This window comes from Geospiza fortis, unplaced genomic scaffold (genome assembly GCF_000277835.1).
Source record: "Geospiza fortis unplaced genomic scaffold, GeoFor_1.0 scaffold594, whole genome shotgun sequence".
NCBI classification, from domain to species: domain Eukaryota; kingdom Metazoa; phylum Chordata; class Aves; order Passeriformes; family Thraupidae; genus Geospiza; species Geospiza fortis.
This window is the reverse complement of record NW_005054703.1, coordinates 33,855-45,926: the sequence shown is the minus strand read 5'-3', so window position 1 is coordinate 45,926 and position 12,072 is coordinate 33,855. Positions and strand designations below refer to the sequence as shown.

Below are 12,072 nucleotides of genomic sequence, written 5' to 3'. Positions count from 1 at the left end.
TGTTTCTGGGGGTTGCTTTGTCCAGGATTCCCACGTGGATCAGCCTGTTCCCTGGAGCAGAGATCTTGGAAGGACACAAAGTTGTGTTTGCTTAGAGCAGGTTTGGAATGGGATCCAGAAGCCCCTTGGGAGCCGTGGCAGGGTCGTCGGGTTCACATTCCCAGGATTTGCCTTTTCCACAAAACCCCCGCTGTGCCTCCATTAATGAGCTATTAGTGGCCAAGCTGGAACCTTGGCAAACAGGTGGTGAATTTCCCTGCCTGCTGACATCTAGGAATCCCCTCCCTGCTCCTTTGGGGAGCTCACTTTTTTTTTAAAGTAGCTGCAGCTGTTTGCTCTAAACTTCCTCCTTTTCCTTTCCTCCTCCTTTTCCTTTCCTCCTCCTTTTCCTCTCCTCCTCCTTTTTTCCTTCTCCTCCTCCTTTTTTCCTCCTCCTTTTTCTTCCTCCTTTTCCTTTCCTTATCCTCCTTTTTTCCTCCTCCTCCTCTTTCCTCCTCCTCCTATTTCCTCCTCCTTCTCTTTTCCTCCCCCTCCTTTTTCCTCCTCCTTTTTCCCCCCTTCTTGTTTCCTCCTCCTCTTCCTTTTTCCCCCTCCTTTTCCTCCCTCTTCTTTTCCTTCCCCTTCCTTTTCCCTCCTCCCTTTTTCCTCCTCTTTTTTTCCTCCTCCTTTTCCTTTTCTCCTCCCTTTCCTTTCCTCCTCCTTTTCCTTTCCTCCTCCTTTTCCTCCTCCTCCCTTTTCCCTCCTCCCTTTTCCCTCCTCTTTTTTCCCTCCTCTTTTTTTCCTCCTCTTTTTTTCCTCCTCTTTTTTTCCTCCTCCCTTGCTTTTCCTCCTCTCTTTCCTTTCCCCCTCCTTTTCCTTTCCTCCTTTTCCTCCTCCTCCTTTTTTCCTCAGGCTTTGCAGCAACTCCCTGGAATCCAATGAGAGGAAGACCCTGGGTTTGCTGAGTGATGATTTTCTGGGAATACATTGATTTTTAACCTCTGGAAAGTTTGTAGAGCTGGAGGCTCTCATAGAGAGAGGTTTTCCAGGCTGGAATTGCAGGGTTTTGGGCTCTGCTTGCTGAGCTGGCACTCAGTGATGTCCAGGCTCTGGATTGATTGGCTCAATGACAATCCCAGGAAAATCCGCATCAGTGCCGGTCATCAGGAGCCAAATCTGAGCTGGAAACTTGATGGGCCTTGCAAGCAAATGTGGATTTTATCACTTCAGGGAGGCTGAGGGTGCCCACTGAGAGTATTTTGAGGTCTCTGATCCATGGGGAGCCATGGCAGGAGCAGGAGCCAGACCAGCACCACGGATCCACCTCTAGGTTCAGCTTCATTCAGGCTGTGAGGTGTGAGGAGCCCTGGCTGCCATGCCAGGAGGGCTTTGTGAGGAGCCTGGGAGCTGCTGCCTGGTGTGGCTTAAGTCACCTCTGTTCTAATTAAACCCTCCTGGGTTTAATCCTGCCCGAAGCAGAGTTCCAGCTCCACCTGGTGGGACCGGCATTGGCAGCCGTGGCAAAACCTTGGCCCTGAGCTCTGCTGGGGAATCCTCCTCAGCAAAGGCACCTTGCTTGCTCCTGGCCTCACTGTTTGCTGGCCAAATTCCCAGCAGAAGCAGGGTAATCACTGCAAAGATTTCAGGGAGCTGTGAGCACAGTTCAGGGAGCTGTAAGGTTTCAGAGGGTGAGGCACTGGGATGGTTTTCCCAGAAAATCTCTGCCTGCCCCATCCCTGGAAGTGGCCGAGTCCAGGTTGGAGCAACCTGGCCTAGTGGAAGGTGTGCTGGAATGAGATCGTCTTGAATGTCCCTTCCCACCCAAAGCATTCTGGAATTCTGTGATATTTCCTTGGGGATTCATGTCTGCCTGAGGTCTGTGTGGATTTGGAGCCTCTTGGGCAGCCCAGGTTTCCGTGGGAGCCCCGAGCGCGGCCAGGGCTGTGCTCTGTTTGTGTTTGCATTTCCATACACAGAGCTGTCACCTGCTTTTTTTAGCCTTAAATGCACCTGGCTCCTGCTCAGCCCCAGGGCCTGCCAGCTTTTCCCAACGTGGCCTCAAATTTTGGGTGTTACTCCTGGGAGCTGCTGAGGCAGGGACAGATTTGCTGCTGGGAACGGCTCCATCGCTCCATCCCAGCTCTGCTTTGGGCTGGCTGTGACTGTCCCCTTCGAAGAAATCATTCATTCAGCTCCTACAATGCAGGTATTTTTAGGGTTATTGTGAGGAGATAATTCTGGTTGCCCTACAAAAAGGAATCTGTGGCTGCAGGTGAGGATCAGAGCCAGCTCTCCAAACCAGAAGCACGCAGGGAGTTCTGGATAAAACTGGGACATTAAAAACTCCATCCATGCAAAGGAGCTGCTGGTCCAGAGGAATTCACATAACCCCAAATCTCGTGGTCTTCCTGCAGCACTTCCAGAGTTCTGCTTCTCAGCCCTGGAAGTTTTTATTTCCCCTCCATTTGGGAGTCTCTGGAGCTTCTGAAATCTGGAGGTTCCTTACCCAGAGCAAAAAAGAAGGATTGGAACATGCAAAAATCTGGGGGAAAACAGATGGAAATGGCAATAATAATATAATAATAATAATTCCTAGCTCTTGCTGGTTTTTTACAAGAAGTTGTTTACTTCATTTGGAGATTTTTCTTTGACATTAATGTTTATTTTAATAAGGGAGAAGTTAATTATTTCCTCAGGTGGGAGGTGATGAAGCTCCATTTTAGTTTTTTTTTCCACAGAGTTCCTGCAGCTGGAACGAACAGTTCTGTGCCATGGCAGGGTCAGGCTGCCTGTGCCAGCCCTGCAAAATGACACAGATTATTTATCAGGGCTTGATCCAAGCTTGGAAAAATCAGGATATCAAACAAACACACACACCTGGTTCTGCAGGTTCTCACATCAGGGCACCTCAGGGGAGAAAAAACCTCCCAGAAACCAGGGTGGGGATTCTTAAAGCAAAGACAATTTTGTGTTTAACGACCAGAAATTCGTGTGGTTCAATCATTTTGGGAAGAAGAAAGATTATTCCAAGGAAAAGAGGGTGGTTGCTGATAAATAGGCATTGGGAGGTGGTGGAATTCCCTTCCCTGGAGGTTTCCAGGGAGTGCCTGGGCCTGGCACTCAGTGCTCTGAGCTGGGGATTGGTCACAGATTGGAATTTATGACCTTGGAGGGTTTTCCAAGCTGGATAATTCTGGGATTCCAGCATCACCCCGCTGCTGAGATCCAGCCTGTCCTTGTGTTTGGAGCTGCAGGAAAAGCAGGGTGGCTGGAGCACTGCTGGAGTGCCAGTGACATCCATCCCTTGCCTCCAAGGGTTTGTTCCCTGTTAATGACTCTGAAAGCTGAAAATCCACCTTTTTCCCAGCAAAAAATGTCATTTCTGTGGCCTTTCTGTGCTGGATTTCTCCACATTATTCCCTCTGAGCCAGCTCCATGTGAGCCCTGGACTCAGCTTTGAATAGATGAATGTAGGTTAGGTGTGAATGGGAATAAAATCTGGGATAAAAATAACGTTGAGCTGTTTGGAAATTGGGAAAGAGGAAAAAAAAACCCACCCTGCTGTTCGTGCTGTGCCCAGCTCAGCCCTGGAGCTGCTTCTCCCTTTCACAGGGGGTTTGGGTGGCTCCTGGTGGACTTTTCCTGGCAATGCTTCTACCTTTGCCAGCCCATTCAACCTCCTCAATGTCCAAATCCTTGCTTTTGCCCCAAGATGTGGTTTTTGTTACTCCAAAGTGCATCTCTCACCATGTGCTGAGGAACAAGCAGGGAAGGGGCTTTGTTTGCATCCTCTCCCAGATGTGCATCAGGAGCTGCAGGGAAACCTCCCTCCGGTTTGTTTTGGTGAATTTTGAAGCCCCTGGGGTTATTTTTGGGGGGATTGAGGGGATCCCTTTCCCTGCAGCCCCCGGGAGCAGCGTTTGGCCAGCGCTGCCACTGCAGGCACGGAGCTCCTGCTCCTTTTTCAGTAATGAATCCGCCTCAGCTGCTGCCTCCAGCCAGCCCAGGGACTCTGGGATATATAAACAAATCATCTGTGGATCACTCTGTTTTCTCCTCTGGAGGTGGGGATGGGGCAGCCCTGGTGAAGCTGAATTTTAAGTGCATTTTAAGGACTGAGGTAGGGAGGAATGGGATTTTTTTTTTTTTTCCTGTGGGATTTTTATCTGGCACTGAGGGATGAGCGCTGCTGGTGGTGGAAAAGCAGCTTTTTCCCAAATTCTCCCATCTTTAACTATCCATGTCCTCTCAGAGTGTTGCAAACACCCCTTTGCTCATGGCCTGACAAATAAAATCTGTGTTAATTTGGCAGGAAATGGAATCTTGCCCTGGAGTCCAGCAGAGAGATCCCTTTGATTTCCCTTTTAATTTCCTTTTCGTTTTCCCTTGGGCACACCTGACCTTTTCATCCATTTCACACCTCAAACTTCTCTTGCTTTTGTGTCCTTTTGTTGTGGATTGGCCCTCAGCAGTGTCCTGTTGGTGGAGCTGGAATTGCTTTTTCCTGGTGGAGCAGGAATTGCCTTTTCCTGGCCCTGGGTTTGGATGCCCTTGGTGGATTTACAAACCCCAGACCTGCAGATTTCACTGTTCCAACAAGCCTGGGTGCAACACCTGGGTTTGTGTGCAGAGGGAAGGTGGCACAGAGGTCACAGGGTTGAATTCTTGGAATGTTGGGAGTGGTTGATCCATAATTTTCATTAATTATTTGGGAGCTGGCTGTGAGGATGAGCTTAACCCACTGGCTGGGCATTCCAGAACCAACCATGGAATTGCAGTGACAGCAGCGATGGATTTGAGCTGAAAGAGGGGAAATTTAGGGTGGATGTAGAGAAGGAATTCTCTGGGGAAATTTAGGGTGGATGTAGAGAAGGAATTCTCTGGGAGAGTGGGGAGGGGCTGGGATGGAATTCCCAGAGCTGTGGCTGCTCTGGATCCCTGCAAGTGTCCCTGGAAGTCTGAACAGGGCTTGGAGCAACCTGGGCTGGTGGAAGCTCCTTCCATCCCAAGCCATTCCACATCTCTGATTTCTTTTTTTTTTTTTTTTTTTTTTGTGAGATAAGGACTTATCTCCTCATTTTTCAGATAGGAGCAGGAACTGGGGGAGTCTCTCCACCCTTCTCAGTGCCCTGGAGGTACAAAATTCCAGGTCAGTTTGCTCTCAGGGCTGTTCCCATTGTTAGAGAGCCCTGCCTGGCTGCAGGAGCATCCTCTTCCTCCTGGCCAAGAGAAAGGAGCGTGGATAAGGATAAAATTGAGATATTTAATTAAACTGGGCTGGCTGAAACCCTGGCAGAGCCAAGGAGGAGCCGGTTCCTGGTCGTGCCCAGCTCCTTGTGGGAGTGGAGCTGTGTAAAGCCAAGGAGGGAACTTACATAAAAGTTCTTGGCTGAAGCCTCAGCTCTGATCTTGCATAACTTTGCTCGCTGGGGCTAGCAGGAAAAGGCAAAGCCAGGAGCTTCCTGTGCATCTCTGGATGGGCACTGCTGGCCTGGGGTCACATCCCACCTTTGCTGAGCTCTCCAACCCCACTTGTGGGGCTTCTCACCCCCTTGCTGTGGATGGGAAGGTGTTGGCCATGCTTGAGGGCCTGGAGTGCTGGGGAATGTGGAGGTGAATGGTTTCTGTTTCTCTCTTCTCTTCCTTGTAAAGCATTTCCCCTCCAAGTGCTCCCTGGCTCCCTTTGGAGTCAGATGCCAGAACCACCACAAGGTTTGTAGCACTTACAAATCATTTTTCAGCCTCTCAGTGTCCCAAAAAATCCCTCATTCCAAGTCCTGGGCTTGCATTTCCACCTTTTTCCTTTCCTTTTGCCCTCCCTCATGCCAGCTGATCCTGTTGGTGCCAGCCCCACATCTTCCCTCATTTCCTCCCACAGCACTGCCAACCCTGCAGTGACCCAGAGGGGAAAAATCCTGCAAAATTATTTATTCATCCATCTCCAGAGGGGTTTTTTTTTATCTTTTGGAGCAGAGCTGAGCAGTGGATGCAGAAAAAGCCCTGCTCCAGCCTGTGTGGGTTTAAGCAGGTCTGGTTTAATTGTCAGCTTGCTGGGGAAGGCTCTGGAGAGTTCCAGGCACGTGGGACACAGAGCACAACTTCCAAAGGGATCTGTGAAAGTGGGGCCACCTCGTTGCAGGCACCAGCTCCCCTTTCATTAGAGCCACTCCTGCAGTTCTGTGATTTGAAAATTGATGTTCAGCTGTAGAGAATCTCTTGTGCGGCCTCTCTGCGTTTCCTCTTGGGGATTTTCAGGGTAAATTGCTGCTTGATTTGCATTTAAAAGGGAGCCGTGGCACTGCTCTCCTCCCTGTGTTATTTGGCCAGCTCTATGCTGGAAAATTCAAAATTCAATATTTTAGTGTATCACTGGATCCTTCAGTTTGGAGGAGAGCTCCAGGATCACCAGGCCCAAGCTGTGCCCAGTCCCCACCTTGTCACCAGTGCAGAGCACTGAGTGCCACTTCCAGGTGTTCCTTGGACACCTCCAGGGATGGAGACCCCAACCCTCCCTGGGCAATCCCCTCCTGTATTTAACAGCCCTTTCCAGCAAGAAATTCCTCCTCCCCTGGCCCAGCCTGAGGCCGTTCCCTCTCCTCCTGTTCCTGTTCCCTGGGATAAGATCCCAAATCCCCCCGGCTGTCCCCTCCTGGCAGGAGCTGTGCAGAGCCACAAGGGCCCCCTGAGCTCCTTTTCTCCGGGCTCAGCCCCTTCCCAGCTCCCTCAGCCTCTCCTGGTGCCCCAAACCCTTCCCAGCTCCGTTCCCTTCCCTGATTCACTCTCAGAGAGCTCCCAGAGCTGGACACAGCCTCCAGGTGTGGCCTCCCCACTGTTTGGTGGCTGATGGGTGAGGACAGGGCTCTGATTTGCATCCCAGGTGTTTTCCTGGGGGTGAGAAACAGCTCCTCACTTTTCATAGTTTAGGAAGGTTTATTAAACCTTACCAAAAATACAGCAGAAGACTTAATAAGGAAAAGAAGTTATGGCACTGGGAGCAAAAGATTTTCCCTGCCATGTGCTCAATCCCCTCACAATGGAGGTTTTTCCCTTTTTACTTCCCATCCCAGCATCCCCTCATCCCAAAGCAAAGCCCATACCAGCTGAATCATTCTGATCCTGCCATGGCCAGGGGATGCTGAAAGAACTGACCCCAGAGGGTGAGGAATTCCTGCTTCTTCTGATTTGGAGAGGAATTCAGATTTTTACTGAAAACTCTGATTTTTTGTTCTGTTTTTGGAGGTGCTTGCTCAGACCCAGCCTGGCACCACCATCATTAAGATCCCCACTCCATTCCAGATTTTGGGATATTTTGGGGGGTGCTGTGTCCAGCTGTCCCCATCCCTACAGACTGCAGAGCTTGCAGCACTTTTTGGGGCAGGTTTGTGCCTTATCCCTGAGGCTGGGAGGGTGATGCCAGCTCCCTGTGGGGTGTGCACTGAGATGAGAGGCTTTTCCTGGAGCTTTCCTGGAGAATCCCAAAGCAAAGCCCATCCCAGCATCTCCTCCTCCTCCCAAAGCAAAGCCCATCCCAGCATCTCCTCCTCATCCCAAAGCAAAGCCCATCCCAGCATCTCCTCCTCATCCCAGCTAAATCATTCTGATCCTGCCCTGACCTGATGCTGAAAGAACTGACCCCAGAGGGTGAGGAATTCCTCTTTTTATTGATTAGGGAGGATCTGAGAGGATCCCTGAGATAAGATTCCCATCAATCCATGGATTGCAGGGGATGCTGGCAGCCAAGCCACACACTTGGGGTTTTATTCCCAATTCTTCCCAAACATCCAGGCCCTCCTTCCTGGAATTAATTTTAATTTAAGACACTCTGCAGCCATTAAATATTACACCAAGGTCGTGTGTGCTCCCATCTTTTTCAAATTAGCCCAACCTGGGAGAAAGGAGATGAGGAATTCAGATTTTTACTGAAAACTCTGATTTTTGTTCTGTTTTTTTTTTTTTTTTTACCTATTTTCTGCTAGAGGTCACTTTCTCCCACACCATCCTATTCCCTACCTTGAAATAATGATGATGATGATGATGATAATAGCAATAATAATAACAATATAGCAGTTTTTGATGGGATATTTCCCATCCAGAATTAAAAACTTAAGGAACATACTGCAAATAGCTGAGGCCTTAACTTACCTTTAAATATTGGATTCCATCAAGATTTCCAATTTCTAAGCTTGGGGTGAAACTTTGAGGTATTGAGGCAGAGAAGGGCAAATTCTGCTTTTTAGGGGTGAAGATTTTGAGGTATTGGGGCAGAGAAGGGCAAATTCTGCTTTTTAGTGGTGAAACTTTTTGAGGTATTGGGGTGAAGAGGAGCAAATTCTGCTTTTTGGGGGTGAAGATTTTGAGATATTGAGGTGAAAAGGAGCAAATTCTGCTTTTTGGGGGTGAAGATTTTTGAAGTACTGGGGCAGAGAAGGGCAAATTCTGCTTTTTAGTGGTGAAACTTTTTGAGGTATTGGGGTGAAGAGGAGCAAATTCTGCTTTTTGGGGGTGAAGATTTTTGAGGTATTGAGATGAAGAGGAGCAAATTCTGCTTTTTGGGGGTGAAACTTTGAGGTATTGGGGTGAAGAGGAGCAAATTCTGCTTTTTGGGGTGAAGATTTGGCAGAAGATGAAGGGGTTGACTCTTAGCAGGGGTTAATCCAGGGTTTATTTCAGGAGCTCAGGGGAGCCCCTACAACCTCAGGGGGGTTCTGCTGAGAGCCCCCGGAGAGGTGCCAAGGTTACATTGAACGGGAGGTGGAAATTTAAAATAGAGAACATTTTACTGACCAATCAGTGAATTTAAGGGATGGGTACTGGGGAATGGACATTTAGGACAATGTATGGGGTGACACTTGGGGGGTTGATCCCTGGTTGAGCACTCAATGTCTAAGTTCTGGATGGAGGGGATGGGATGGTGAGTGACTGACAGAGAGCCAGGGTGGGGATTTGGGGATATCTCAGCAAAGGAGAGGGATTACACTGGTAGAGGGAGGGGGATACAATCTGGGATAAACCATTTGGGGGAATTGCAGAGTATAAAAACACACACCACAACACTGGGGTGCTGGGCAGGGTCTCAGCTCGCCCTGCAGAGCCCATCCTGGCCTGCCTGGGTGACAGACCAATCAGTGAATTTAAGGGATGGGTACTGAGGAATGGACATTTAGGACAGAGTGTGGGGTGACACTTGGGGGTTGACCCCTGGCTGATCACTCAACATCCTGATCTCAGCAAAGGAGAGGGATTATTTGGGGAAAATAAGGGGATACAAAGACAAAACCATTATAAACCATAAAAGCACGCCACAACAATAAACCTCTGATGTTTGTGGATTAAATTTCCTAAAAGAAGCAAAGCCTGTCATTCCCTCTCCCCAAGGAGCTGACTCCTTGCCTTGCCTTGCCTTTGCAGCTGTCCCGTTCCCTCCCACGCAGCGGCTCACTCTGAAGGAGGTGTTTGAGGATGGGAAACCGAGGCTCGACGTCCTCAAGAGCCACTTGGTGAAGGAAGGGAGGCTGGAGGAGGACGCGGCGCTGAAAATCATCAACGACGGCGCCGCCATCCTGAGGCACGAGAAAACCATGATCGAGGTGGAGGCTCCAATCACAGGTGTGAAAAGTGCACATTAAATGGCTCTAGGCAGATATTTACTATTTGTGTTATGTTGTGGTGATTAGTAGTGCTGTGTTAACGTTTTAATAGGATGGGGAATGTAGTTTTGTAGTTGAAACGGAACTTTTGTGGTTAAAATAGGAATTTTGGATGTGGGATGTTTTTTTAAAGAAAGGAATGAGGTAGTTGCACTGAGAGACCAGCCACAGGACACCTGAATCTTTCAGAGAAAAAGAATTTATTGCTCCATTATCAGAAGAAATGAACTTCTTCCCGCCTGGCTCAATCAGGATTCAGAGGAAGAAGCTGACACTGACCAGACAGAATCCTGTGTTTAAATGGAATTTATGCATCATGTATGAGGTGTATGAATATGCAACAGGCTGTTGCTTTTAAGGGTTAATCCTCTGTTAATGTGAGTCCTTTTTCAGACTTATTTTGCCCAGAAAGAGGTACCTGAACTATCTATAACTCTTTGTTTTTATTGTCTTGTATTGTCTTAATCTCAATTGTTCAAATTTTTATTACTCTGATTATATTACTATTTTCATAACCACTTTATTACTATTAAACTTTTAAAATTTTAAAAACAGTTGATTGGCATTTTTCACATAGGAATGTGCTCTCTTTTGAGGGAGTGACAAAACTATCTTTTGTCCTCTTAAAAAGGAAATAAGCCCAGAAGTTTCTCTCCTCAGTTAGGTGAAAAGACACCTCACAAGACTTGGGTGACTTCACCTCAAACTTAAGGACAGAAAATTGGACAGAATCCAAAAAATCCCACCTGAGCAATTCACTAGAAAAAGAAGAGAACAAAGAAACAAATTGCTTTTGTGAGGTGTTTTACCAGGGGCAAGGACCTCTTGCACCTGGCTTGGTTTTTCTCTGTAAATACAGAGTTTTGTTATTTTGCCTTTTATTAAAACATTTTTTGTTTCCAACACTACCACACAATCCATCCTGCTGATTTGATGCCTTCTGAGGTAGCTGAGCTATCTTGGGTGTGAAATAGATCTCCAAGAGCTCATGAGACCTGGAGAGGAGACCCAAATTCCACTATAGCTCATGGCTCAATTCCTAAACAACAACCTGGATAACCCCAGCAGGTTTTTTTGCCCTGTTCCTTCCACCCACAAGGTTTTTTTAACTCTGCTGAGCTCTCACAAGAGAGGATTTTGCCGGCGCTCTCTCTGCTCCTCGCTGCTGTCGTGACCTTGCTTTTCTTAGCGTGGTAATTCTGTCCCTCTTTTGTGCTCTTCTTGCTCCCCCAGTGTGTGGTGACATCCACGGGCAGTTCTTTGACCTGATGAAGCTGTTTGAAGTGGGAGGATCACCCAATAACACCCGCTACCTCTTCCTGGGGGACTACGTGGACAGAGGCTACTTCAGTATAGAGGTGACCATGGGGGTGCTGGGGCTGAAGGAGCCCAAAGTGTTGAAACTTGGTTAAAATGCAGCGCAGTCAGTTAAAACCAGCTCAAGATCAGCTCAAATTCGGCTCAGAATCAGTAAAATATAGCTCAGAATCAGTAAAATGCAGCTCAGAATCAGTGAAATTCAATTCAGAATCAGTTCAAATGCAGCTCAGTAAAATGCAGCTCAGAATCAGTAAAATTCAATTCAGAATCAGTTCAAATGCAGCTCAGTAAAATACAGCTCAGAATCAATTAAATGCAGCTCAGAATCAGTGAAATTCAATTCAAAATCAGTTCAAATGCAGCTCAGTAAAATACAGCTCAGAATCAGTAAAATACAGCTCAGAATCAGTAAAATGCAGCTCAGAATCAGTGAAATGGAGCTCAGAATCAGTAAAATTCAATTCAGAATCCGTCCATATGAAGTTCAGTAAAATACAGCTCAGAATCAGTAAAATTCAATTCAGAATCAGTCCATATGCAGCTCAGTAAAATACAGCTCAGAATCAATTAAATGCAGCTCAGAATCAGTGAAATTCAATTCAGAATCAGTTCAAATGCAGCTCAGAATCAATTCAAATGCTGCAGCTCAGGATCAGTAAAATGGAGCTCAGAATCAATTAAATGCAGCTCAGAATCGGTGAAATTCAACTCAGAATCAGTTCAAATCCAGTTCAGTAAAATACAGCTCAAAATCAGTTGAAAACAGCCCCAAATCAGTTTAATACCTCTCAGAATAGCTAAAATGCAACTCCAAATCAATTACATACAGCTCAGAATCCATTAAATTTAGCTCAAAAATCAGTAAAATTCATCTCAGAATCAGTTCAAATGCAGCTCAGTAAAATGCAGCTCAAATCAGTTAAATACAACTCATAATCAGTTCAAATTCAGCTCAGAATCAATTAAATGCAGCTCAGAATGAATTAAATGCAGCTCAGAATCAGTTAAATACAGCCCCAAATCAGTAAAATTCAGCTCAGAATCAGCTTGAATGTAGCTCAATAAAATGCAGCTCAGAATCAGTAAAATTCAGCTTAGAATCAATTAAATGCAGCTCAGAATCAGT

At 47.1% G+C, this 12,072-nt stretch overlaps 1 protein-coding gene across 3 annotated transcripts in view; it reads left to right on the top strand.

The window, feature by feature from the left end:
- The first annotated feature begins 9,372 nt into the window (after positions 1-9,372).
- PPP3CC (protein phosphatase 3 catalytic subunit gamma) overlaps positions 9,373-12,072 on the top strand; it is a 25,087-nt gene continuing 22,387 nt past the window's right edge. For all 3 annotated transcript variants that reach the window (XM_031065214.1, XM_031065213.1, XM_031065212.1), the window contains exons 1-2: positions 9,373-9,585; positions 10,860-10,984. In XM_031065214.1, coding sequence (XP_030921074.1) covers positions 9,558-9,585; positions 10,860-10,984 — 153 coding nt within the window. In that variant the 5' untranslated portion in view covers positions 9,373-9,557. The remainder of the gene's footprint in view (positions 9,586-10,859; positions 10,985-12,072) is intronic.